The sequence below is a fragment of the Anolis sagrei genome, chromosome Y (genome assembly GCF_037176765.1).
Source record: "Anolis sagrei isolate rAnoSag1 chromosome Y, rAnoSag1.mat, whole genome shotgun sequence".
Lineage (NCBI taxonomy): Eukaryota > Metazoa > Chordata > Lepidosauria > Squamata > Dactyloidae > Anolis > Anolis sagrei.
The window spans coordinates 35,798,822-35,825,315 of NC_090035.1; the positions used below are offsets into that span (position 1 = coordinate 35,798,822).

The following is a 26,494-nucleotide window of genomic DNA, read 5'->3' on the forward strand; positions in this document are numbered from 1 at the left end:
GTAGCAATAAAGCTTCCTAGAAAATCCGAATTCAATTCAAGGAGAAATATATATCACTGAAATAAATGTTGCATTAAAATATTAAATTTGTTTCTAGATTTGTGGGATGGCTACTTTTGAGATCATTTTAGATGGCATTCTATGATTTGTTGGAATCGAATGATTTCTCTTTCCATGTGAGTATCTATGAATTGAGACTCCAAATTCTTTTTTGGACTATCAGATGTTTTCTTATCAACAACACTGCCTTTTATGGAAGTCCTTGTTTATGGCCCAGAGTAATTATTTAAGCACCTTTTCCTCTCAGGCAAGTAATTGAAAGTAAACTCCTATTTATAATACAATGCTTGAGTTTGGAACTGATGGCACAAAAACTGGTAAAACCTATTTTTGTATCACTGATTAACAGAAAGCAAGGCACTGCCCACATTTTATTAGATGTATTTAATGATACAAATGTTACATCGTTAAAAACCTATAAGTATGTGCCCAAATGTAATTTAATATAATTAGGTACAGGTAAAGGGTTTCCCCTGACATTAAGTCCAGTCGTGTCCGACTCTGGGGATTGGTGCTCATCTCCATTTTTAAGCCGAAGAGCCTGCATTGTCTGCAGACACCTCCAAGGTCATGTGGTTGGCATGACAGCATGAAGCACCATTTGATTGCATTAATGACTGCAGTTAATTATTATTATTATTAGCATAAAGCATGGGGGGGGGGAGGTTTGCAAAGAAGCCCTCAACACACACAATTATATGATTGAACTAGTAAACTGGAAAGCAGCTTCCCCTTCAGTCTTTAAGTCAGATACTAATCCATTCAGTGTCTGTCCTGACTTGCAACAAGCTAAAATGTGGAAGAACAATGGTGACATAACAATGCAATTCTTCCCAACAAAAAAGGGACTAAACAAGGCTTAGACTAGACATGGGCAAACTTTGGTCCTCCGGGTGTTTTGGATTTCAACTCCCACAATTCCTAACAGCCGGCTTAGACAGTAACTTGGTATTTTGTGCAAAGATCCCAATGTTCTAATTCAACACATACTGATAAATGTGGGTCGAGTTCTTAATTACAAATAATCAGCCTGGACAGTTAGGAGCTGTGTTGGTACAATGAGTTAAACCCTTGTGCCAGCTGAACTGCTGACCTGAAACCGCAAGACAGTATGAGCTCTCGTCTGTAAGCTCTAACTTCCCACATGAGTACATGAGAGAAGGCTCCCACAGGATGGTAACACATCCAGGCGTCTCCTGGGCAACATCTCTGCAGACAGCCAATTCTCTCATACCAGAAGCGACTTGCAAGTCGCTTCTTACACATTTTTTTAAAAAAGCCTGGTCAGTTTATTTGGAAATTTAAGAACTTTGAATTTCATTTCCTGTATCAAAATGTGCTTCATTGCAATGCACCACAATGAAAAGGATGTAAACCAATGAAAAAGTAGTATGGATTGAGAAACAAAAGGGTATTTTACGACATTAAAATCAGGATCATTTGAAACAGTCTTCATGTATTGTAGGATGAGTGATACAACCAATCAATGGAATTTGCCATTAAGTAAGGTGCAAATCTAATATTTTAGTCAAGTTAGTAATCTTATTTGATAGTTATTTCATAAAGGGATATTTACGTCTTAGTTATACTTTCTTTAAAAATACATTAATATTAAGCAGGACGGAATTGAGAAGGATGGAATTATGTTCGCATCATTAGATGTTAACCAAATCAATAACAAAAACAGATTAAATTTACAGATCTCTTTCCCAAAAAACTATTCATACCTAATAGAACTTGTGCAAGCTTTCAGGTGTCCTTGAAGCTGTTAAAATAGCAACCAATCTAACATTAAGCAGAAGTAGAGTGCCAATTAATAAATTTTGTTTTGATTCTATGATCAGACCTTTCTAACTCACATACCACCAATATTGGAAATTCCAATGAATTTTGCATCAATTTGATCACTCACATAGGCAGCTTTTTTTTTTAAATGTTTCTTACAAGAATTACCAATGAAATAATGTTTTAGGACACGATTGAATTTGAAATAGGTAATGTTTTGAATAGGATTTTGAGTTTTATTGAAATCTTACATGAACAAGAAGAAATTGGAAATACAATCACATCAAGGAACAAATTGCCACATTTAGGCCAAACAAATTTTGTAGGGCAGATTTTCAAAAAGGTGTGAAGTTATAACAATTTAAAAACACAGTTAACCTACTTCTAAGAATGCAAAACATACAGTCATGTTCTTTTCAATACAAGAAAACTTAATTTTGTTTTAATTTCTTAAAACTATGGAGACAAAGTACTAGCTTTACTTTATGTACAGCATATGCCTATGTAGTCTATCCCAAATAAAAAAAGGAAACTGTCCAAAAACAGAAGGTTTGCAAAATCATGATTTAACAGTGTTGCCCATCCTGCTGATAAAACTGCTAAAATGAAGCCTAAAACGATAAAAAGCACTATATCCCAAACTGTGTGTTTGGGAATTCTGCAAGCTCAGTAATGTCCAAGTGCATTTATGAGAAAAGGAAAAAAAAAGACTTGAGTATATACACAATCGAGTGATTCTTCAGCCCAATACAAATGGCAGCCAATAACTACTGAAGAATGAATCATTAAGCCAATTTTTGGAAGGATGTAGAGCTCTAGCCAATTTTATCTTGCCAATATTCCCACGCCCTCTTTTTTTTACTTCCACTGTTGCCCATAAGTATCCTGATAAAATTCCTGATTGTCATTATTGTAACCATAGTTACCGGCATAGTCACCACCTTGCTGGAGTGGTTGCTGAGCGATTGGCTGTGAGCCCCAGTTCTGCTGGTTGTTGGTCTGGCGGCGCTTGGAGTCAGGTTGGTTGTAGCCGTCTGCCTTTCTCTTGCCTCCCACGTTGCCCCCACGGTTGCCCCTGGCGCTGCGAGCACCACGTACTCTCTGTTGCTGGGCAGGGCCCCCTCTCCCACCCCGGGCTCCTCTTGGCGGTCCCATGGGTGCCCCCCTATGGGAATAGCCAGCTCTACCTCTCGGTGGTGGTGCTCCCCGCCCCCTAGGTGGTGGAGGTGCGCCTCGCCCACCCCTTCCTCCTCCTCTTCCTCTTATAGCATAACCATCGTCATAGCCATAGTAAGGGTCTTCATAGCCACCACGGTAGTCATGATAGTCATAGCCATAATAATCATCATAATAATCTTCATAGCCATAGTAATCTGGGGGATAGCCATAGCCACCTCTTCCTCCACGACCTCGGCCTCTAATAGGAGGTGGCATGCGAGGCGGAGGATAGTAATAATAATCTTCATACCTAGTGAAAAAGAATAAAAAAGAATGGCATTCATCTTGTGCACTGGACTAATTTTAAAACTCCAGTTCATGCAGAGTTTGGCAGATTTTGGTTACGTTGTTTATAGCAACGTGGTTACGTTGTTTATAGCTGCCTATATGACACACAAATAATCAACAAACTTTAACACTCACGCAGTACTTCTGGAAGCTTGTCTGGCAGCCTGGCGTTCCTTCCTTTTCTTATCTGGAGGCTTAGCCAACACTATTTCAATTTCTTCCCCCTCTATCTCTTTTCCATTCATTTCATTCATGGCCTGTTTGGAAAAGAAAAGGATGCTTAACTTTGATTGATAACAAATACAGCGTTCATCCAGGATTTCTGAGTTTATCTTTCAATTTTAGTAAATGGATAAAAGGTTAGTAAGTAGACTGCATAAGATTTTCACGGATGAAGTCATATCCATTCTGCAGGTTTTTAATTAGCAGGTTGCTTAAGAGTAACTTAAGTACATAGTCTTACGTTACTCTTAGGGTAAAGGTAAATGTTTTGCCCTGACATTAAGTCTAGTCGTGTCCAACTCTGGGGGTTGGTGCTCATCTCCATTTCTAAGCCGAAGAGCCGGCGTTTTCCGTAGACACCTACAAGGTCATGTGACCGGCATGACTGCATGGAGCACCGTTACCTTCCCATGCAGAAAATTCATTTATGTTTCATATACATCTTATACACATAACCAGAAGGTAATATCATATACAATATTTTAATAATGCTGTGCATGAAGTAAGGTTTGTGTACACTGACTCAGTAGAAAAAATGTCACTATCTTAGCAACCTATGTTTACAATTTTCAATTCTGGAGTATTTTACAATTCGGGAAATGGGATATTCAAGACATTTAATGAGATTGTAGCAAAGGATGGATCTGAATTTAATGCAATTACAAGTGTTCCAAGCGACCTCAACTGGAAATTTATTTATTTATTTATTTACTACTAGCTGTGCCCTGCCATGCGTTGCTGTGGCCTATAGTAAAACTTATCAACGTTGAGGTAGATATCTGGACTATTATGAAAGAGAGGTACCTACCTATTCCTTCCCCCTTTTCCTCCCCCTTTCTCCCTTCTCTACCTCTTTCTTTCTTTCCTTCTTTCACTACTTGGTTTCATCCTTCTCTCTTTCCTTCATTTCCTCCCCCTTTCTTCCTTTGCCTTTCTTCCCTCCCTGTTTGCTTCCTTCTTTCTCTTTTTATTTCCTTTTATTTCACCACCATCATAACAATAACAATAATGCAATGCATTGCCTCTGGGACCTGACACCTCTCCCATTCCCCCAGGGTCTAATAGGAATAATAGCATAATAATAATAGAAATAACAACCTTTACCCGCCACGTGTTGCTGTGGCCAACCTTCCCTCTTTCTCTCCTTCTTTCCCTCCTTCCTTCCCTCCCATCTTTCCTTCTCCTCTTCCTTCTCTATCTCTTTCCTTCCTTCCCCCTTTTTCTTTCTCTTCTGGTCTCTTTTCTTCCTTCTCTCATTCCTTCTTTCCTTCCCTCCCTCTTTCTCTACATCTTCCCCCTTCCTTCACTCCCTCTTTCCTTCCTTCATTCCCTTTTTTTTTCCTTCTCTCCTTCCTTCTTTCCCCCTTTTTCTTTCTCTTCTGGTCTCTTTTCTTCCTTCTCTCTTTCCTTCCCTCCCTCTTTCTCTACATCTTCGCCCTTCCTTCACTCCCTCTTTCCTTCCTTCATTCCCTTTTTTCTTTCCTTCTCTCCTTCCTTCCTTCCCCCTTTTTCTTTCCCTCCATCTCATTTCTTCCTTCTCTACCTCTTTCCTTCCTTCCCCCTTTTCCTTTCTCTTCTGTCTCTCTTCTCTTTCCTTCCATCTTTCCTTTTCTTTCCTTTTCTTCTTCCTTCTTTCTCTAACTTTCCTTCCTTCCCCTTTTTCTTTACCTCCTTTTCTCTTTCTTTCTTCCTTCTTTCCTTCCTTCCTTCCTTCCTTCCTTCCTTCCTTCCTTCCTTCCTTCCTGTCTTTCCTGGATTTTGACAGGGCGGGAAGGGGAGGGGTGAGGTTTGGAGGTGGCGTGAAGTAAAAGGAGGTAAGATTGGGGCAGGGGAGTGATGGAGGGTGGGGTTGTGTGTGTGTGTGCGGCAACGGGAGGAGTGATGGAGCGTGGGGTTGCGTGTGTGCCTGCGGCGGTGGGGGGAGTGATGGAGCTTGGGGTTGTGTATGTGTGTGCGGTGGCAGGGGAGTGATGGAGCATGGGGTTGCGTTTGTGTGTGCGGCGGCGGGGGGAGAGGGGTTGTGTGTGTGTGTGTGTGCGGCTGTGGGGGGAGTGATGGAGTGTGGGGTTGTGTGTGTGCGGCTGCAGGGGGAGTGATGGAGTTGCGTGTGTGTGTGCGGCGGCAGCGGGAGTGAGGTTGCGTGTGTGTGCACGGTGGCGGGGGAGTGATGGAGCGTGGGGTTGCATGTGTGTGCGGCGGCGGGGGAAGTGGGGTTGCATGTGTGTGTGTGCGGCGGCGGGGGGAGTGATGGAGCGTGGGGTTGCGTATGTGTGTGCGGCGGCGGGAGGAGTGATGGAGCGTGGGGTTGCGTGTGTGTGTGCGGCGGCGGCGGGAGTGATGAAGCATGGGGTTGCGTGTGTGTGTGCGGTGGTGGTGGGAGTGATGGAGCGTGGGGTTGTGTGCGTGCGCACGGCAGGGTGTGTGTGCGTGAAGCGGTGCGGGGGGGTTGGAGTGGGCATGGCTTCTGCAGGTGGAACGTTGGCCGGAAGGCTGTGCGCGCGCGCCAGGGAAATTGCGGCTGGGCGCCAATGCGCATGCTCAGTTGTTTTGCCGTTTTGTGAGTGTGTTGTTGTGTTGTTTTTCATTTTGAGTAGATATGTTTGTACCTTGTGGGTTGTGTTATGGGCATGGGAATTTTGGTTAAGTTTCGTTGGTTTTTTTTAGAGTTTTGCTGTCCCGTTGGACTCGCCTAACAGATTTATATATATAGATACTTGTATACCGCCTTTCTCAGCCTTATCGGCGACTCAAGGCAGTTTACAACAAGTCAGTATACATAACAACAAAATACAAATTAGGCATCAAAACAGTATAAAACCACAATAGAAGCAATAAAAACAAAACCAACATTATTATCATCTCCTAGTTAAATAATGTTGTCCAAGTTCCATTGTTGAGTGATTCCATTTCCTATGTCAGTTACTCTGCATATGGACCAGGAGGATACATGCCATATGCTCCAAGAATGAGCCTGGAACAAGCATGGGCAAAGTTCGCCCCTCCATGTGTTTTGGACTTTTAACTTCCACAATTTAGGATGTTAGAAATTGTGGGAGTTGAAGTCCAAAACACCTGGAGGGCCGAAGTTTGCCCATGCCTGGCCTGGAAGGACCTGCAGAAACATTGCAAGCCATGCGGCTTTAGAAACCAGGAGCTCGGGAACAGGAAGCAGAAGCACAGTCTTCTAGAAGTCATTGCTATTCTTGAGGTAGCCAGGAGGAGCAATCCCCTCTGACTGGGTTTCACCCTCGCGCTCCAAACAGAATGGACCTTCATGGTAAGTATAATTTCTCATTTCCTATCTCATACAAGAAAACAGCCTTCTTAAGATACTAGTTTAACTTCTGTAAGAGTTAGGTCATATATCGTACAGTTAATAAAAACACTGGATACCTACCTTGACTGCTGCCCCCCTATCTTCAAAATGAACAAAAGCATAGTCTTTTAATTTCTTCACTCTTTCTAGCTTTCCAAATTCTGAAAATGATTTCTCCAGTATTTCTTCTGTCACTGTGCTGGCCAAGTTTCTTACAAACAAAACCTTTACCTGTAAATAAAATTGGAACTGTGGCATCAACTGCAGACACAGTAGATTCGATTAGCTGAATTTCAGCAATGCTAATTATAGACCATGTTAAGCATAGTTACCACTAGCTAAGGGACCACAAAACAGTATCCTAAAGGAAGATACCTTGATTCTGCATCACAAGATACTTTCTAGGTTAATTTTGCCCTCAGAAAAGAAATTGGAAATCAACAGGATAGATCATTAATTGGAAGTTTCAATGTGGCGCCTACAGAGAGCATTAGATCAATTTTACTTCTGAAGATACCATTGGAGACACAAATATATATACTTTTAAAAAAAAAGATTACTAGGTGAGAGAAAACAGTATCCAGCTTCTCAACCTATCAGAAGAGCATACATGCACAAGCAACATAAGGGTCTCCCCTCCTTTTTCCTTTTCATGCAGGGACCCCATTCTGACATTGGCAGAAACAATCCAGCAACAAAGCAATCTCAATTCTTTCTTCCTAGTCATCCAAGTATATCCTCTGATGTCAGAACAGGGTGATCCCCAGAAGTGTGAAAAATGACCCTGGATTCGGCGTTGATCCATAATTATTTACAGCAGGCTAAACTGACTGGTGAAGATGAGAATTTACTTTACTCTTGATAAGACATGGAGTATTAAGTGAATCTTGTATATACAAACTAATCAAATAGTCATCCTTGAAACTGACTTATAAATAACTGTGTTTGATGCACAAAATACATAATGCATCCTTTAGAGCTATGGCAGTTCACAATGATTTAGAAAGTAATTTTAGTTTATTATAGAACTGTAATGCTCTTTAATTCATATTTTGTGTCTTGCTGAAAACAAGATTCCAAAAGAGATGACACAATTCCCAAAGAAGGGAATGCCACGTCTATTCTAGAAATCTCCAAAGTTTGGGTGGGAGGAGATGGAGATAAATTAGTGCCTGCATAGCAAAGTTTTAATTCAGACATTGATATATGCTTTATTACCTTCGCCATGACTTCTGGATCTGGTTCCTCTACTGGGTCAGCCCACTCCACAGTAACAACATTTCCCCAGACTTTTACTTTTCCACTCATTAGCCGCCGGCGAGCTTGCGCTGCTGATTTATGATCCTCATATTCCAAGAAGCAGAATCCTCGATTCTTCTTCTTATCATCAGGTTGGTGATACAAGATTACATCAACTAATCCCTCTGCAAAAATTAGATGTAGAATCACTGAATCATGAAATAATAGTTAGAAGAGACCACATGGGTCATCTAGTCCAACCCCCACCATGTAGGAAAAGCTCTGACAGATGGCCATCCAGCCTGCTTTAAAGGTCCAAGGAAGGAGCTTCCGCCACATTCCAAGGCAGAGTTCCACTGCTGAACAGCTCTTAAAGTCAGGGAAGTTCATCATAATGTTCCACTGGAATCTCTGTTCTTGTAATTTGAACTCATTGTTCCAAGTCCTAGTTTCCAGAGCAGCAGAAAACACCCTGCTCCTCTTCCTTATGACATCCTTTCATATATTTATAGTAAATGTAGATGTAAATGTATAAATATATATTCGTTTTGATAATTTTTATTACGTTATATTGTGTATACATCGATAGTAGGGGAATAATTGTGAAGAAGATAGGAAAGTAGGAAGTGAGAGTGAGGTTAGGGAATAGGGGCCTGGGAAAGCAGGGGAGGTAAAAAAAATATAAAAAAGAAAAAAAGAAATATATATAAAAATATATAAAAAATAAGTTGGATTTCCATCTGTTCTTTGAAGATCTTCTCTAAATGTATTGATAAAAAAATAGAAAAAGAAAAGTCTTTCATTTTGAATAGTTTAGCATGCTTTCCTGTATTGCAGCTATTATGATTTGTATTATTTTCTTTCAGGAAATGACCTCTATTTTTTGTTGTTCAAAGTAATTTTTCACCAAGTCCCAATTTGTGTGTATCTTCGGTTTCCCTTCATTCGGCGCTAGCCAATATGTTAACTCATCCATATTCTTTATTTCTAATATTTTACTTTGCCATTCTTCTCTTTGTGGTATTTTTTTTCTGCCTCCAATTCTTAGCATATACAATTCTCGCTGCAATGGTTAAATAGTTAAAAATAATGTCTTTATTTATGTCTCCGTTAACATCAAACATTCCCAGCAAAAAGAACTCTGGTTCCTTTCTTATTTTTTATTTCAAGTATCTTTTAAGCACGACCACCACATATGATAGAAGGATCCTAATTGTTGTTTGAATTTCCAACATCTGTCAGATGTATTTTTATGAAATTTTGAGATTTTTTGTGGTGTGATATACCACCTATGTATCATTTTAATTGATTTTCCTTTAGATTATATGGTGTATAAATATATATTTATACATATGTAGACCAAATTTGGAAATCTGATTGAAGCACAAGTAGGTACATAAGTAAATAAGGTCGCCAGCAACAGATAGCACTGAAGTACACACATCCCAATTGATAGTATTATAAAGCAGAACTGGCATTCTGTGGACACTGTCCCATCTACCTTTGGAATGGTATACAGATTTCCAACAGATATGGCAAAAGGGATGTCTACTTGTTCAGGACGTGCACAAGAATCTGAACCAAGACAGAAGAATCACAGAAATAGTACTAGCCTAGTAAATCTGAGAAATTCTAAATGAGGAAATATTTTTCCTGATGGAACTCCCAGCAACCATAACATATTTATTCACAATCTTGGCTCCTTTTCACTAATCTTACCTGTGACTTTGCTGAACTCTTCTAATATGTTTTCCTTGGTCTTGTTTTTTGGAATCGATCCAACAAAAAGCCTATTGTTTGCCACAGAAATGCAGACACCAAGGTGTTTACCAGGGCGAATTTCATAGTTGTCGCACTGAAAAAATGAATTGAATTTTCAGAAGACTAAATTCATTAAAATATGGACAAAGAAAACTTCAACAGCCCCCATTCAAAAGAGAGAAAATTGTATCTTTCAGTGCTTTTAAATCTTAATTAAGCAAGATTTAAAGTTTCCAACAGAGTCTGACACATTTCCCATCAAATCTACTTTCAAGCCAGCTTAGACACTGATTTCTGCATGTCCTTTGCTGAACCAGAACAGAAGCAATTTCTTAGCTATCAATAAAGAGAAGATGATGGCCACCACATGCCTTGTTCCCAACAGAGGAGCATATTGTTTCTGGGGGTTAGATACTTAAGTATCATTCCTAATGTTTACCATATATTTATTATTTGGTGCTGGTCATCGACCATAATAATAATAATCATCATCATCATCATCACACCACACACACACACAAAATGTAAAGTTAATACAATTCACTGTTAAAATATTTGTAAAGATATCTTCAAAAGAGTGATTGTTCAAAAATTCATCTTTAGTCTAAAAAACCATTCCCATGCAGTCTTGCATTTAAGCACTTCCTTCATAGCCAAAGGCAACAAGTAAAGTGCATGGAATTTCATGCAGGCAAGAAAGTGAGTTGATAAAGGCTTCAGCACAGAAACTAACTTGACTGCATTGACTGCACTGAAAAGCAATAGGCTACTAAAAGGAAGATTAATAAATAATAAAGTATTTTCCAAGCTAATACTTTCTCTGGGCTTATAATGCTGGCCTACCTATAGTCATTGACAAAAAAAATCAGAATTGTAGATAATACATGCATAAACACACGCATACAGATTTTATTTATTTAAAACGTTTATATTCTGCCCTTCTCACCCTGAAGGGGACTTGAGGCGGAGCACAACATACAAACAGCAAACATTCAATGCCGGGACATGAATTCATTATATGCATACATAAACATTAAAAATATTTGTGTCAATATTAAAATATACTGTTTAAATTCGTCTCAATCATCTGCATCTAATGTAATTGGCCTGGTAAGATTTCCTATCGCTGCTTTATTGTCCCGAAAGCTTGATCCCACAGCCAAGTTTTTACCATCCTTCTGAAGGACAGGAGGGAGGGGGTCGATCTGATCTCACCAAGAAGGGGGTTCCATAGACGGAGAGCAATCACCATCCCCACCAATCGTGCCTGTGATAATGGCGGGATGGAGAGCAGGATCTTAAGGTCGGAGGATCTTAAGCTCTGCGATGGTTCATAGGGGGAGATGCATTCGGACAGGTAAATTGCTTTGCCTTGCTAGTTCTCCTAGACTGTATAATCTACTAAAATTATCCTGGACAGAACTCAGCTGATATAGTAAAGTTATCAAAATAATCAAATCAAATATTCTATTCTGCCATGTTTCAAAGGATGATTTAGACTAATTTATTTTGTAATTTTATTAATACATAGTGAATGGTATAGTTGCATTGTGAATACCAAAGGAGCTATATTTCAAAGCAAACAAAATCAAGTTAGCTGAGTGAACTAGAATGCGTTTGGAAGTAAACTTGCAAAATACTATCCATACTTTTAGCAGGATAGCAAGAAATGCAGAGCGGGATATGTTAGATGTGGATTTTCGGCACTCAATTTTGCATGTTTCTGTAATTTTAAAATGCAATAAATTTAACATTCAAATCCCCACTCAGCCATAGAAAACTGTCATGTGACCTTGAATATATCATACCTCTAAACACATTTTGCCAAGAAAATTGTGTGATAGGTTTGCCTTTGGGTCACCATAAACTGGAAATGTTTTCCCCCAAAAGTATCATGTATTATTTCTCTCTCTTCCTGGCCACAGGCAACAAATGATAAATTTCAACCATATCTTAAAAACAGCCACTCTATCCTAAAATGCTTTAAGAATTATGACACTAACCAATTTCACAGCTTCTTGTGCTGCTTCTTTACCACAGAAAGTGATGAAAGCATAGCCTCTGTTCTGTCCAGAAAGGGGATCCATCATGAGCCGAAGATCCCAAATTGGGCCTGCTTTTTCAAAGAGTGGCACCAATTCATCTTCATACAAATCTCGAGGAATTTTGCCAACAAATACCTGAAAGAAGTATTAACAAGGAAATTCACAGCTTTTTTTATTTTCAGAATATAAAAATATCAATGAAGAGTGTTATTCAACCTATTGACTTATTTCTACAACAGGGTTTCAGACAGTTTTACATTAGGCAGAGTACTGAATGTACTAACTATACCTAAACCCAACGCTGTATTCATTTTAAAGCTTCTAATATTCAAAGTGATGTATTTATTGTACTGTTACGATAATCAATCCAAGAATTTTATCTCTTTTCTTTGATATGAAGAAGACCACATGATTGCACTGCTTCTCAGCTTAAGTGTACAGTGACCTCTTCACATTCACAAGTTTGCCACCAGCACTCCAAAGTCATCCCTTCCTAAGATAAGAACTTGGTCGCCACATGTGCATTCACACAGTGGCCTTGGGCTTCAGGAGGGGAGAACAGTGGCAATCATCATGGTTGCCATCAACCATCTCCCAAGGCCTGATGTGTGAATGTGCATACAATACCTAAAACTTCTGGTGAGCAGGCAACCAACAATGTATCCTGCCCAACCACTAAAAGCTAACCATAGCATGTGCTCTGCCTTCCCTGGGTCTTTGGGACAGACAGAGCAACAGTGCTCTTCCTTGCCAACCTCAGACAGCTTCATGAAGCTTCACCCAAAAGTGTAGGGCTTCTGCATGAATGTGTCCATGACATTCACACAGCAGCACAGGATTATTTGGAGCAGGGTGGGGAGTGGCTGCAATAACTTATCCCCTTCTTCCCCAAAACTTGAAGGGCAGCTGTATGAATGTCCACATGGCAGCCCAATCTCTGGGAGGTGGGAACTAACTTCAAACATTCATCCTCCTCTTTGTCTCAAAGCATGGGCTACTATGTGGATGTACATACTGCAACATAGGCTTTAGGAAGGAGGGGCAGATCCTATCACTCTTCCTCCGGAGGCACAGGGCTACCGTTAGACTGGGCGTGCAGTGGCACCAGACTTTGGAGGCAGCTGTGGTGCACTGCCCCCACCAAGGGAACCCTCCAGCCACTGGCTCCAGGGGTCTGAGGAGCCCCCGAGAAAGCTTCCCCTGCCCATCCAGTGTATTTGTAGTTTTTCCACTTTTGCAGGACACTGGCATCCAACCTCAATGTGGAGGGCTGACTGTATATACGAAGCTGAATCCCACTAAACACCAGCCAGTCATTAATCCAAGCATTGTTAACTGCAGCTATTATCAACTGCAATTGCAACCTATTACATTTTCTTAGTGGCTAATAGTAATAATGATTACTAGTAATAGTGAGTCAATATGTTTAGTAATTATAAAATGCGTAAGCATTTTTCTTGGGGATGCTGTACTAAAAGAAGTCTTGATCATTATTTGACTAAAACCTAGTTCTCATACAAACAAATTCAATCCATTTCAATCTGGTTTCAGGCCCGGTTATGGAACAGAGACAGCTTCGGTTGCCTTGGTGGGTGACCATTTTAAGTAAATGGGGGGGGGGGGGGGGGGGGGGTTCCATGTTGGTTCTCCTGGATCTCTCAGTGACTTTTGATACCATTGACCATGGTATCCTTCCGGGCCATCTTGCTAGGATGGGACTAGGAGGCATTGCTGGATAGTTGCTCTGTTCCTTCCTAGAGGGGTGTACCCAGAAGGTGGTGCAGGGGGATTCCTGTTTGAACCCCTGGCCATTGACCTGTGCAGTTCCTAAGGGTTCCGTTTTATCCCCCATGCTGTTTTAACATATACATGAAACAGCTCGAAGAGATCATCTGGAGTTTTGGAGTATGATGCCACATGTATGCAGATAACATGGAGTTTTGGAGTATGGTGCCACATGTATGCGAGGTTGCTGGATCCGGAGACGGCCTGCCTTCTGGTCGCAGGCCCGGAGACGGCCTGCCTTCTGGCTCTGTGCCTCGGGCCGTGCTTCCGACCTGGCTGCGGGGTCATCACGGCCGCGCAATCTTCGGAGACGCGGCTGGGGAGCCCAGCGCCTGGCCGACCGCCGTCTGCGGGCCTGCGCAGCGCTGGCCGGCTGCCATTGCTGTGCTGTTTCGTGTTGTCATCGTTGTGGCGGCTCCATTTTCCATCGCCGGCGGCGTCGGTCCCTGCTGTCTGTGTTGTGTAGCCGGCGGAGGAGTTCCTCTGAACCTGCGTCGTGTGGGCACCATACTCGACGCCCCTGATGTTGATTGCCAGTGCGGGACATTATCCATCACGCCCACTAGCGTCCGGAGTGAACATCACTACGCTTCCATCAGGGCCCAAGTATCGACCGAAAGGCTACCCATCAGGAGACCATTCAGAACTCATAGTAACATAATCTCTGTTTTTGCAACAGCGCCCTCTCTGGCTGGAGGCACAATAACACCTGCCTTTTGGAGTCTCTGCCCGCAATATATAAGATCAACTCCCTCTGATCTCCATCAGATTCTCAGGACGGCCAAGAAGAACTGGGGACCTGGCCAAGGGGTGCCGGCTTGCTGTTCACGGGCCCTAGAAGCGGGGTCCTTGTTTTGATTGGCCCGTTCTAGTTGAATGACATTGGGATTTTTCTGGGGGCACAGACTTTGAGCTTTTGAATTATTAAGCACTTTAGTCCAGCACTGAGACCAAATGGTGTCATTAGAACGCGAGCCATAGAAAGCCATCCAGCACTGTAATTTAGCACTTTAATCCTGCACTTTAGATTGCCTGGGTTGTCATAAGCTATTAACTGGTCCAGAACCAATAAGCTGCTGTGAGGTGTGGTATTATAGCACTGTAGCACTTTACTACAGCACTGTGAATTTCAAGTAATCGCCTGATGTCATCGCTCTTGCCACTTTTGGTAATACTGATAGCCCTCTCTGCTAATACTGCTCAAATGCACTTTATGGTTTCCAGTATGGAAGAAGGAATAGGAAGCAGGGAAGGGGGGGGGGACCCTAGGGGTTCAGAGATTTATAAGCACAATAATATCTGTTATTATTATTATTATTATGTATCAACATCTGATACTGCAAGTGAGGAGTTGAGAGGGAACTCCACCGGGACGGGTGGTTCTACGGGGGGGGGGGGGGGCTGCTATAGAGGTGGTGACAGGTAGAGGGAGATACGGGAAAGGGAGAACAAATTACCCAATCCGATCCAAAATTTTCAGCAATAATTTGGCAAACTCAAAATGCTCTAAGAATGTAAGACAAAAACAAATCCGGCCCAAAATTTACAATAGAACATTGGCAATCCCTAAGATTACCCATATTACAACCTCACAAACGATTCGGCCTGAAAATAATAGGAATATATTGACGTCTCCAAAAAATCCTCCCGACAAGATACAGCTGAGATGTCAGGATGGTGGTCCTTCTGGGCTAATAAGGGTGGTGCTGTTCAATGCCAGGTCGGTAAATGGAAAGTCCTCCATTATTCAAGATCTAATTCAGGAGGAACAGGCCGACCTGACATGTATAACAGAGACCTGGCTGGATGAGGGGGGAGGTGTGAATCTCTCCCAGCTTTGCCTGCCAGGTTACTCTGTCCAGCACCAGCCAAGGCCCGGAGGGCGGGGAGGAGGAGTGGCAGTGGTCTATAAGGTTTGTATTCCCCTGATCAGGTGCCCCATCCCACAATCATCTACATTTGAGTGTGCCGGCTTCAGGTTAGGTGACCGGGACAGGATAGGGATTCTGTTAGTGTACCGACCACCCCGCTGCACAACAGTCTCCCTACCTGAGCTAGCAGGAGTGGTCTCGGACATGACGTTGAGCTCCCAGCGGCTTCTAGTCCTGGGGGATTTCAATGTCCATGCCTAGACTGCTCTGTCAGGTGCAGCTCAGGACTTTATGGCCGCCATGACAACCATGGGCTTGTCCCAACTAGTATCTGGTCCCACCCATACTGCCGGACACACACTGGATTTGGTCTTTTCCTCAGGGATGGGGTGATAGTGTCGGGGTGGAGGAGCTGACTATCGCTCCATTGTCATGGACCGATCACTACCTGATTAGGTTTAGACTGACTGCACCTCCTAATCTCCGCAGGGATGGTGGACCCATTAGAATGGTCCGCCCCAGGAGACTTATGGATCCTAATGGTTTCCTGATGGCTCTTGGGGAATTTCCCACCTCCATGGCTGGTGACCCTGTCGATGCCTTGGTCTCTCACTGGAACACAGAGATGACTAGGGCAATCGACACAATCGCTCCGGAACGCCCCCTCTCGAGTAACCGAGCTAACCCGGCTTCTTGGTTTACTGAGGAGCTGGCAGCAATGAAGCGAAATAAGAGGTGGCTAGAGCGCGTGTGGCGCAAAAACCCAACTAAATCAGCCCAAACACATCTGAATGCCTTTTTAAGGTCCTATGGTGTGGCAATAGAGGCAGCACAAAAAACATCTTTTGCTGCCAATATTGCATCTGCGAAGAATCGTCCAGCCGAGCTCTTTCGAGTTGTCAGGGGTCTGTTAAATCTACCAAAAAGCGAGATCCCTGACAGCTCTGGACCTCGCTGTGAAGCATTTGCTCGATTTTTCGCAGATAAAATTGGGCGGATTCGGTCGGATTTCGACACCACTTTACCTTCAGTCTCTGAGAATGTAACGAGAGCATCTGCTTGTCAAATTTTATTGGATTCTTTTTGATTGGTTCAGCTTGAGGATGTGGACAGGATCCTTGGAGAGGTGCAGCCTACCACATGCATCCTAGACCCCTGTCCATCCTGGCTGATAAAAGAAGCCAGAGGGGGTTTGGTGGAGTGGGTGAAGGTGGTGGTTAATGCCTCCTTACAGGAAGCCAAGATTCCAGGGAGCTTAAAACAAGCTATTATCAAACCGCTGTTGAAAAAACCATCACTGGACCCCACTCAATTAGACAAGTATCGGCCAGTTTCCAATCTCCCCTATTTGGGCGAAGTCCTGGAACGTGTGGTGGCAGCTCAACTCCAGGGATTTCTGGTAGACACTGATTATCTTGATCCGGCACAGTCTGGCTTTAGACCGGGACATGAAACGGAAACAGCCTTGGTCGCCTTGGTAGATGATCTGCGCAGGGAACTGGACAGGGGGAGTGTGTCCCTGTTAGTTCTGCTGGACCTCTCAGCAGCCTTCGATACCGTCGATCACGGTATCCTTCTGGGACGACTCATAGAAATGGGACTCGGGGGTACTGCTTTGCAGTGGCTCCAGTCCTTTCTTGAGGGACGGTCCCAGAAGGTGTTACTGGGTGACACCTGTTCGGCTCCACAGCCATTGTCGTGTGGAGTCCCTCAGGGATCTATTCTGTCCCCAATGTTGTTTAACATCTACATGAAGCCGCTGGGGGAGATCATTCGGAGTTTCGGACTGTGGTGTTATCTCTATGCGGATTATGTCCAGATCTGTCACTCCTTCCCACCTGTCACCAAGGAGGCTGTCCAGACCTTGAATCGGTGTCTAGCTGCTGTGTCGGACTGGATGAGAGCTAACAAATTGAAATTGAATCCAGACAAGACAGAGGTCCTACTGGTCAGTCGTAAGGCCGAACAGGGTATAGGGTTACAGCCTGTGCTCCCCCTGAAGACGCAGGTTTGCAGCTTGGGAGTGATCCTGGACTCACTGCTGAGCCTGGAACCCCAGGTCTCGGCGGTGGCCGGGAGAGCTTTTGCGCAATTAAAACTTGTGCACCAGTTGCGCCCATACCTTGGGAAGTCTGATCTGGCCACGGTGGTCCATGCTCTTGTTACATCCTGAATAGACTACTGCAATGCGCTCTACGTGGGGTTGCCCTTGAAGACTGTTCGGAAACTTCAACTAGTCCAGTGAGTGGCAGCCAGATTGCTCACTGGAGCGACATACAGGGAGCACACCACCCCCCTGTTATGCCAGCTCCACTGGCTGCCGGTTCAATTCCGAGCACAATTCAAGGTGCTGGTTTTAACCTACAAAACCCTGTACAGTTCCGGTCCAGTGTATCTGTCCGAACGTATCTCCCTTTACGTCCCACCTCGGAGTTTGAGATAATCTGGGGAGGCCCTGCTCTCGACCCCACCACTGTCACAAGTGAGGCAGGTGGGGACGAGAAGCAGGGCCTTCTCAGTGGTGGCCCCTCACCTGTGGAACTCACTCCCGGGGGAAATCAGAACAGCACCATCCCTCCTCTCCTTCAGGAGGAGGGTGAAGACATGGTTGTGGAACCAGGCTTTTGGGCAACCAGGCAATTAAATAAGACAACTAAATAAGACTATCAGATGTGTAAGATCAGCAGGATTGTCAAAGTGGAATCAAAAACAGATCTTTGAGTTAGTGTACACTGATAGGTAGAAGGAAGAATTAGGTTTGTATTGTTCTTATTGTTTTTATCGATTTTATAGATTTTATTGGGATAATGGCTTGAATTGTGGGAACTTTGAATTGTTGTACTTTTATGATGATTGTTTGTGTGGCAGGCATCTAAGTGTGCCTTGCTGTTGTAAGCCGCCCTGGGTCCCCTTCGGGGTGAGAAGGGCAGGGTACAAGAACCCCAAATAAATAAATAAATAAATAAATAAATAACATCCAGCTTTACGACCCCTTTCCACTTTATGTCAAGGAAACTGTCCTGACCCTAAACCAGTGCCTGTAATCAGTAATGGATTGAATGAGAGCAAACAAATTGAAACTTAATCCAGACAAGACAAGTCAGAAGGCAGATCAGGGAATAGGGATTCAGCCTGTGCTGGATGGGGTTACACTCCCCCTGAAGACACAGGTTTGGGAGTCCTCCTGGACTTGGCATTGAACTTGGAGGTCCAGGTGTCAGCAATGACTAGAAGGGCCTTGCACAATTAAAACTTGCGCACCGACTGCACCCATTTCTTGAGAAGCCAGATCGGGCCATAAGGGGACATGCCATAGTGCCGCCCCGTCTGGATTACTATAATGCGCTCTGCGTAGGGCTGCCTCTGAAGACTGCTCAGAAATTTCAGCTAGTCAAAAGAGCTGCAGCCAGGTGCTAGCTACAGGGAGCGGACAACCCCCGTTGCAACAGCTCCACTACCTGCCATCTGTTTCCAGGTACAATTCAAAATTAAAGCCCTAGACTAGTGGTTCTCAACCTGCGGGTCTCCAGGTGTTTTGGCCTACAACTACCAGAAATCCCAGCCAGTTTACCAGCTGTTAGGATTTCTGGGAGTTGAAGCCAAAACACCTGGGGACCCACAGGTTGAGAACCACTGCCTTATATGAACCTGCCCAGGCCGTGAGATTTTCAGGAGAGTCCCTTCTCTTGGTCCCACCTCCATCTCAAGCTCAATTGGTGGTAATGAGAGAGCGGGTGTTTTTTATGGCTGCCTTCTGGTGGCAAGCTAAAACTTGTTTATTTAGACAGGTTTTTAAAGGTGAAGTTCTTAAGATCAATTAAGGGGTCTGTGTTTTTTAACTTTGAATTTATTTTAATGATTTTTAACTGGGAATTTTTTATCCTGTTTTAACATTTGTATATTTGTGTATTTTAAATGGTTATGCTGATGCTTTTTATGTTAAGCTATTTTGAGTCCCCTTTGGGGGAGATAAAGCGGGATATAAACAACAACAACACTATTGTCAGTCTACCCACCATATCCAGTAATTCTGTATCCATGGCTCAGACATACTTGGGAAAAAAACCCCAAAATATACACATCTGCAAATATACCTTGCTGTACACCCCCAATTCATGAGTACTCAAGCTCTCTCCAGCACTTGCTTGTTATTCGCCTTTTTATATCACTACTAGCTGTGCCCTGCCACGCGTTGCTGTGGCCTATAGTAAAACTTATCAAAGTTGAGGTAGATATCTGGACTATTATGAAAGAGAGGTACCTACCTATTCCTTCCCCCTTTCTCTCCTTTCTTCCTTCTCTACCTCTTTCTTTCTTTCCTTCTTTCACTACTTGGTTTCATCCTTCTCTCTTTCCTTCATTCCCTCCCCCTTTCTTCCTTTGCCTTTCTTCCCTCCCTGTTTGCTTCCTTCTTTCGCTTTTTATTTCCTTTTATTTCACCACCATCATAACAATAACAATAATGCAATGCATTGTCTCCGGGACCTGACACCTCTCCCATTCCCCCTAAAAGGGTCTCATAGGAATAATAGCATCATAATAATCATAGAAATAACAACCTTTACCCGCCACGCATTGCTGTGACCAACCTTCCCTCTTTCTCTCCTTCTTTCCCTCCTTCCTTCCTTCCCTCCCATCTTTCCTTCTCCTCTTCCTTCTCTATCTCCTTCCTTTCCCCTTTTTCTTTCTCTTCTGGCCTCTTTCCTTCCTTCTCTCTTTCCTTCTTTCCTTCCCTCCCTCTTTCTCTACATCTTCCCCCTTCCTTCACTTCCTCTTTCCTTCCTTCATTCCCTTTTTTCTTTCCTTCTCTCCTTCCTTCCTTCCCCCTTTTTCTTTCTCTTCTGGTCTCTTTTCTTCCTTCTCTCTTTCCTTCTTTCCTTCCCTCCCTCTTTCTCTACATCTTCCCCCTTCCTTCACTCCCTCTTTCCTTCTTTCATTCCCTTTTTTTCTTTCCTTCTCTCCTTCCTTCCTTCCCCTTTTTCTTTCCCTCCCTCTGTCTCTCATTTCTTCCTTCTCTACCTCTTTCCTTCCTTCCCCCTTTTTCTTTCTCTTCTGCTGTCTCTCTTTTCTTTCCTTCCATCTTTCCGTTTCTTTCCTTTTCTTCTTCCTTCTTTCTCTAACTTTCCTTCCTTCCCCCTTTTCTTTATCTCCCTTTCTCTTTCTTCCTTCTTTCCTTCCTTCCTGTCTTTCCTGGATTTTGACAGGGCGGGAAGGGGTGCGGTGGGGTTTGGAGGTGGCGTGAAGTAAAAGGAGGTAAGATTGGGGCAGGCGAGTGATGGAGCGTGAGGTTGTGTGTGTGTGCGCGGCAGCGGGGGGAGTGATGGAGCGTGGGGCTGCGTGTGTGTGTGCGGCAGCGGGGGGGAGTGGGGTTGCGCGTGTGTGTGTGGCGGTGGGGGGAGTGATGGAGCGTGGGGTTGCGTGTGTGTGTGCGGCGGGGGGAGTGATGGAGCGTGGGGTTGTGTGTGTGCGTGCAGCGGGGGTGTGTGTGTGCGGGAAGCGGTGCGGCGGGGCTTGGAGTGGGCATGGCTTCCACAGAGGGAACTGTGTGCGCGCGCCAGGGAACTTGCGGCTGGGCACCAATGCGCATGCTCAGTTGTTTTGCCGTTTTGTGAGTGTGTTGTTGTGTTGTTTTTCATTTTGAGTAGATATGTTTGTACCTTATGGGTTGTGTTATGGGCATGGGAATTTTGGTTAAGTTTCGTTGGGGGTTTTTGAGTTTTGTTGTTTTGCCGTTTTGTGAGTGTGTTGTTGTGTTGTTTTTCATTTTGAGTAGATATGTTTGTACCTTGTGGGTTGTGTTATGGGCATGGGAATTTTGGTTAAGTTTCGTTGGTTTTTTTTGAGTTTTGTTGTTTTGCCGTTTTGTGAGTGTGTTGTTGTGTTGTTTTTCATTTTGAGTAGATATGTTTGTACCTTGTGGGTTGTGTTATGGGCATGGCAATTTTGGTTAAGTTTCATTGGGGTTTTTTGAGTTTTGTTGTTTTGCCGTTTTGTGAGTGTGTTGTTGTGTTGTTTTTCATTTTGAGTAGATATGTTTGTACCTTGTGGGTTGTGTTATGGGCATGGCAATTTTGGTACAGTTTCGTTGGGGGGTTTTTGAGTTTTGTTTCCTCGTTGGATGCCCCTAACAAATTTATATATATAGATACCATTGAATGGAATTTAAGCATCCAGAATTTTTGGTATTCATGATTCAGGATCCAACCAAATACCATGGGCCCATGGCATTGATTTATATCAATGAGGCAGTTAACAATATGCTATTCAAGACACTTCATTTTAAAAAGGATATCTTTCTTATCAGGGGAAAATGATTTCAGGAACATTTGTAGCATCACATGCACAATAAAGTTGCCTTGACACTTCAATCGAAAGATCATTATAGCTCAATAATCCATGATATAAGAACATTACATTATGGTTTAAACAATAATGCAAATTATAGCTACCATAAAAACCGGGGTACTGGATGACTTTCTAAGCCAAGAAAGTCATCTCAAAAATGGGGGGGGGGGGGGTTGTCTTAAACGCCGGGTATACCAGCATAACAGTGTGTTGGAACGCCATTTGCCACTCCATCAATTGAATCTGCCTTCCTTGCATCCCAGGCAGCACCTCGCCGCCGTTGTAACTCTAGTTGTTCCCTTGCCTCTCTTGGCGGCGCAGCCTGAGGAGAAGGGAGGGGGCAAGGAGGAGGAGTGCTGGGAATCGAAGCCGGGGGGGGGGGGAGGCAATGTGGGGAGTCTTTCCTCCCCTCAAAAGGAACAGAGTTCAAAAAGGGACTCCCCAAACTGGGAAGCTAACCTCATAGCGGGTCTCCTTCAAGGAGACCGGCAAAACCGCCTGTGGAGCTTTCCCCCAGAAGAGGCTCCTGGAGGGAGGGAACGAGGCTTGAACAGCCTCGCTAAGCCAATCGCCTTCATTTTTTAAAAAAGAAGCAGAACGGGGGGGGGGGGGGGGGGGGAATTGTAAGAAACCACAGCAGAAGAAGGGGAAAGGAAACAGAGAAGAGAGCTTGCAGCAGAAAGGGACGAAAATTAAAGGAATGTAAAGGAACCGAGGAGGACAGAACTAGAGAAAAAGCAATCCAAGAAGGTCTGTAAAGCACAGATAGTGCTTACTGGAAAGAGAGATGAAGAGAGACAGGAGAGAAAGAAGCAGTAAACCACGGAAGGAATACAAAGGCAAAAAAGGAGGTGGGCTTACTGTGGGTACTGTGCTTATTGTGTGGCTCCTTTAAGAGAAAAGGGAAGCTCCGAACCAGGAATGAGCTGAAGCAGGCAAACGCAGGCAAAAGGGGAGGAGTCACAACTCCAGAGGAGGTGGGGAGGTGAAGAAATGAGGAAGAAGGGCAGTCCAAAGCCAAACAGGATATGGAAGAAGGGAAGGAGACAGAATAGGGAGGCAGTAAAGGCAGAAGCACGGTCAGTAAGGGCAGAAGTAAGAGGTGGAGAGATAAGCTCTGGAGAGAACTGATGAATTGAAGAAAGGAGAAAAAATGAAAGAAGGAAAAGAGGAGAGAAAGGGTCTAGAGCCTGAGAGGGATATTGAAGAATAAACATAATAAAAAGAACAATAAAATAATAAACAGCAAGAAATAAAGAAAAAATAACAATATGAGTAAAAAGAATATACAGATGCCCAAAAAAGGAGAGAGGGAGTGAGGAGAAGAAAAGACAATAAAGGAAATCAGCTGGGGAATTTAATTAATGAGACTCCCGTGGTCCATCATATACAAAAAGAAAAATCCTCAGGGTGGGACCTTTTACATCCTAATCAAGAAAGAGCAATTACTTGGAGGGTCCTTGGGACAATTACAGAAGAAAGAATTAAGGTTAAGAGCAAGCTAGTGGGCAGACACATTAATATGGACAAATTTACAACTCCTAAAATGAACAAAAACCTCACAACCATAGAATCATAGAATCATGGAGTTGGATGAGACCTCCTGGGCCATCCAGTCCAACCCCGTTCTGCCAAGAAGCAGGAATATTGCATTCAAAGCACCCCTGACAGATGGCCATCCAGCCTCTGTTTAAAAGCTTCCAAAGAAGGAGCCTCCACCACACTCCAGGGCAGAGAGTTCCACTGCTGAACAGCTCTCACAGTCAGGAAGTTCTTCCTCATGTTCAGATGGAATCTCCTTTCTTGTAGTTTGAAGCCATTGTTCCATGTCCTAGTCTCCAGGGAGGCAGAAAGGAAGCCTCCTCCCTCTGACTTCCTCTCACATATTTATACATGGATGTCATATCTCCTCTCTGCCATCTCTTCTTCAGGTTAAACATGCCCAGCTCTTTAAGCTGCTCCTCATAGGGCTTGTTCTACAGACCCCTGATCATTTTAGTCGCCCTCCTCTGGACACATTCCAGCTTGTCAATATCTCTCTTCAATTGCGGTGCCCAAAATAGGACACAATAACCACACTAACAAGAAGACTCTCCATACAAGGGGAACCATCTTTAAAAGACCTTACGTTACAATTACAGAAAATACAGGATAACCAAGAAAAAATGCAGGAAAGTCTGCAAAAAACATTCCAAGAGAAGACAGGGAAACTAATAAGCGAAATCAAAGAAGAAATCTCAACAATCAAAAAAGATGTCAGAGATATCCAACAAGAATTAAAGATAATTCAAAAAGAGAAAGCCAGCATTACAAAATCATGTGATAAGATTAACCAGAAAATTAGGGTTTCCATTGTTGTTGTTGTTATCAAGGAGAGTGAGTGGGGTTGGACTGGATGGCCATTGGGGTCCCTTCCAACTCATGGGTTCCATAATCATCATCATCATTATCAAGCAGAACTGGATAGCCATCTGTTGGCAGGGCTTGCATTGTGTCTTCCTGCTGACAGGAGTGAGTGGGGTTGGGCTGGATGGCCATTGGAGTTCCTTCCAACTCAAGGGTTTCATAATAATAATAATAATAATAATAATAAAGCAAAACTTGATGACCACCTGTTGCATTATGTCTTACTGCCTGACAGGAGTGAGTAGGGAATGTGTCCAGAGGAGGGCAACTAAAATGATCAGGGGTCTGGAGAACAAGCCGTATGAGGAGCGGCTTAAAGAGCTGGGCATGTTTAGCCTGAAGAAGAGAAGGCTGAGAGGAGTCATGATAGCCATGTATAAATATGTGAGGAAGCCACAGGAAGGAGGGAGCAAGCTTGTTTTCTGCTTCCCTGGAGACTAGGACACAATGGAACAATGGCTTCAAACTACAAGAGAGGAGATTCCATCTGAACATGAGGAAGAACCTCCTGACTGTGAGAGCCGTTCAGCAGTGGAACTCTCTGCCCTGGAGGGAATGTGGTGGAGGTTCCTTCTCTGGAAGCTTTTAAACAGAGGCTGGATGGCCACCTGTTGGGGGTGCTTTGAATTCAATTTTCCTGTTTCTTGGCAGAATGGGGTTGGACTGGATGGCCCATGAGGTCTCTTCCAACTCTAGGATTGTAGGGTTCGGCTGGATGGCCCACGAGGTCTCTTCCAACTCTATGATTTTATGACATTGGACCCGTCCCTGGGCTCACTCTAGGTAAGGTAAAATCTTGGACACAGGGAGGGCTGGGCAGGCAAGAAGAACTGACCAATCTAAGCAGACATTGTATAAAGCAATCAGGCAATTGCTGGTAAGATACATGGTTGACAGCTTAGAAAACACAGGATGGCAGCTCCCATGGGTTTATTGTCTCCTTCCTTTCGGTTTTAGAGGGAGTTAGGAAAAGTTTAATCCACTTTAACTGTTTTATGTTTACATGTTTGATGACAAGCAGCCTTAGGTTTATAAGTGACAGCTTTCCTGCTAAGACCCTACATGTCATAAGCATTTGCATTAAAATTACCATATTGAAATCTAATCTGATTTATTTTTATTTTTATTGGGTGTGCGTTCGAAGAGGGGTGGTCTTATACGGCGAGTATATCACAAACTCCATATTTTAACTGGAAAATTTGGGGGGTCGTCTTATACACCCAGTCGTCTTATATGCCGGAATATACGGTATAAATAAATAGACATTCAATTTAAGTGAATAAAATCTTTTAGTTTACAAAGCAGTCTGGGATAAAGTAATTTTAGGTAAAAGAATACTGATGCATTTAAAGAGCAAACACAAACCTCTGTGCCAATGCCAGGCTGGGAACCCGAGTAGACAATATCTGGAGGAGGGCCACCATACTTCCGTTGCCCTGTGGTCACATCCAAAGTATAACTAGTTCTCTCTAGCAAAGCCTAAAGGAGGGTGGTAATAAAAATAGAAATTTTATTTTATGTTGATGGCGCTTAGGAATACTTTATTTACCAAAACTAAACAACATACTATGTGAGCGTGCTTGTACATGCACGCACCTTCAAGTTGCCTGTGGGAAACCAATAATGAAGCTTATAAATTATTAATTAAGGTTTCCTATTTAGGACTTATTAAGAAGCATTCAGTGCCAGACATATATAATAACATTTCCTTTTCTGCAGCCTGTTAATAAGTCAAAAGTTAGGGGTGTTTTTATTAAGTGACTCATGAGCCACTGGGGCTGCCTTTCGGGACCAGCTGCAAGGGCTGGGCTGGGAGTGTGGGTGAGACCAGAAGAGGTAGGGTCATGGGCTGGAAGGGGCGTGGTTGGGGCTGGAAGGGGAGGCTGGGGCTGGGAAAGGGAAAGGGCGGGCCTGTCTCCAGGAAAACAAATGCGCCACTGACGCTTGGCAATGGTGTTTCTCTCCCCTGCTCTTTTATGGGCCCTAGGAAGGCAGTGGCCCACCTTCTTCCGGGCCCAGAGGGAGGAGACAAGCATTCCACTGCCGAGTACTCTCCAAAGAGCTCTTGGCAGAGGTATGTCTCTGCCTTGGCCCTCCTTTCAGTGTGAGGATGCGACAGGTCACTGCATCTGCAAAGTGAAGAGAAAGCCAAA

The 26,494-nt window shown here is 43.6% G+C and overlaps 1 protein-coding gene across 3 annotated transcripts in view; it reads right to left on the reverse strand.

Moving 5' to 3' along the window:
* Positions 1-2,058: 2,058 nt before the first annotated feature.
* The window catches only part of LOC137095237 (heterogeneous nuclear ribonucleoprotein R-like), a 49,447-nt gene continuing 25,011 nt past the window's right edge, over positions 2,059-26,494 (reverse strand). For all 3 annotated transcript variants that reach the window (XM_067461674.1, XM_067461672.1, XM_067461673.1), the window contains 7 exons: positions 25,707-25,820; positions 11,893-12,069; positions 9,848-9,983; positions 8,108-8,313; positions 6,971-7,120; positions 3,487-3,608; positions 2,059-3,313 (listed from right to left, as the gene is read on the reverse strand). In XM_067461674.1, the coding sequence (XP_067317775.1) occupies positions 2,704-3,313; positions 3,487-3,608; positions 6,971-7,120; positions 8,108-8,313; positions 9,848-9,983; positions 11,893-12,069; positions 25,707-25,820 (1,515 nt within the window). In that variant the 3' untranslated portion in view covers positions 2,059-2,703. The remainder of the gene's footprint in view (positions 3,314-3,486; positions 3,609-6,970; positions 7,121-8,107; positions 8,314-9,847; positions 9,984-11,892; positions 12,070-25,706; positions 25,821-26,494) is intronic.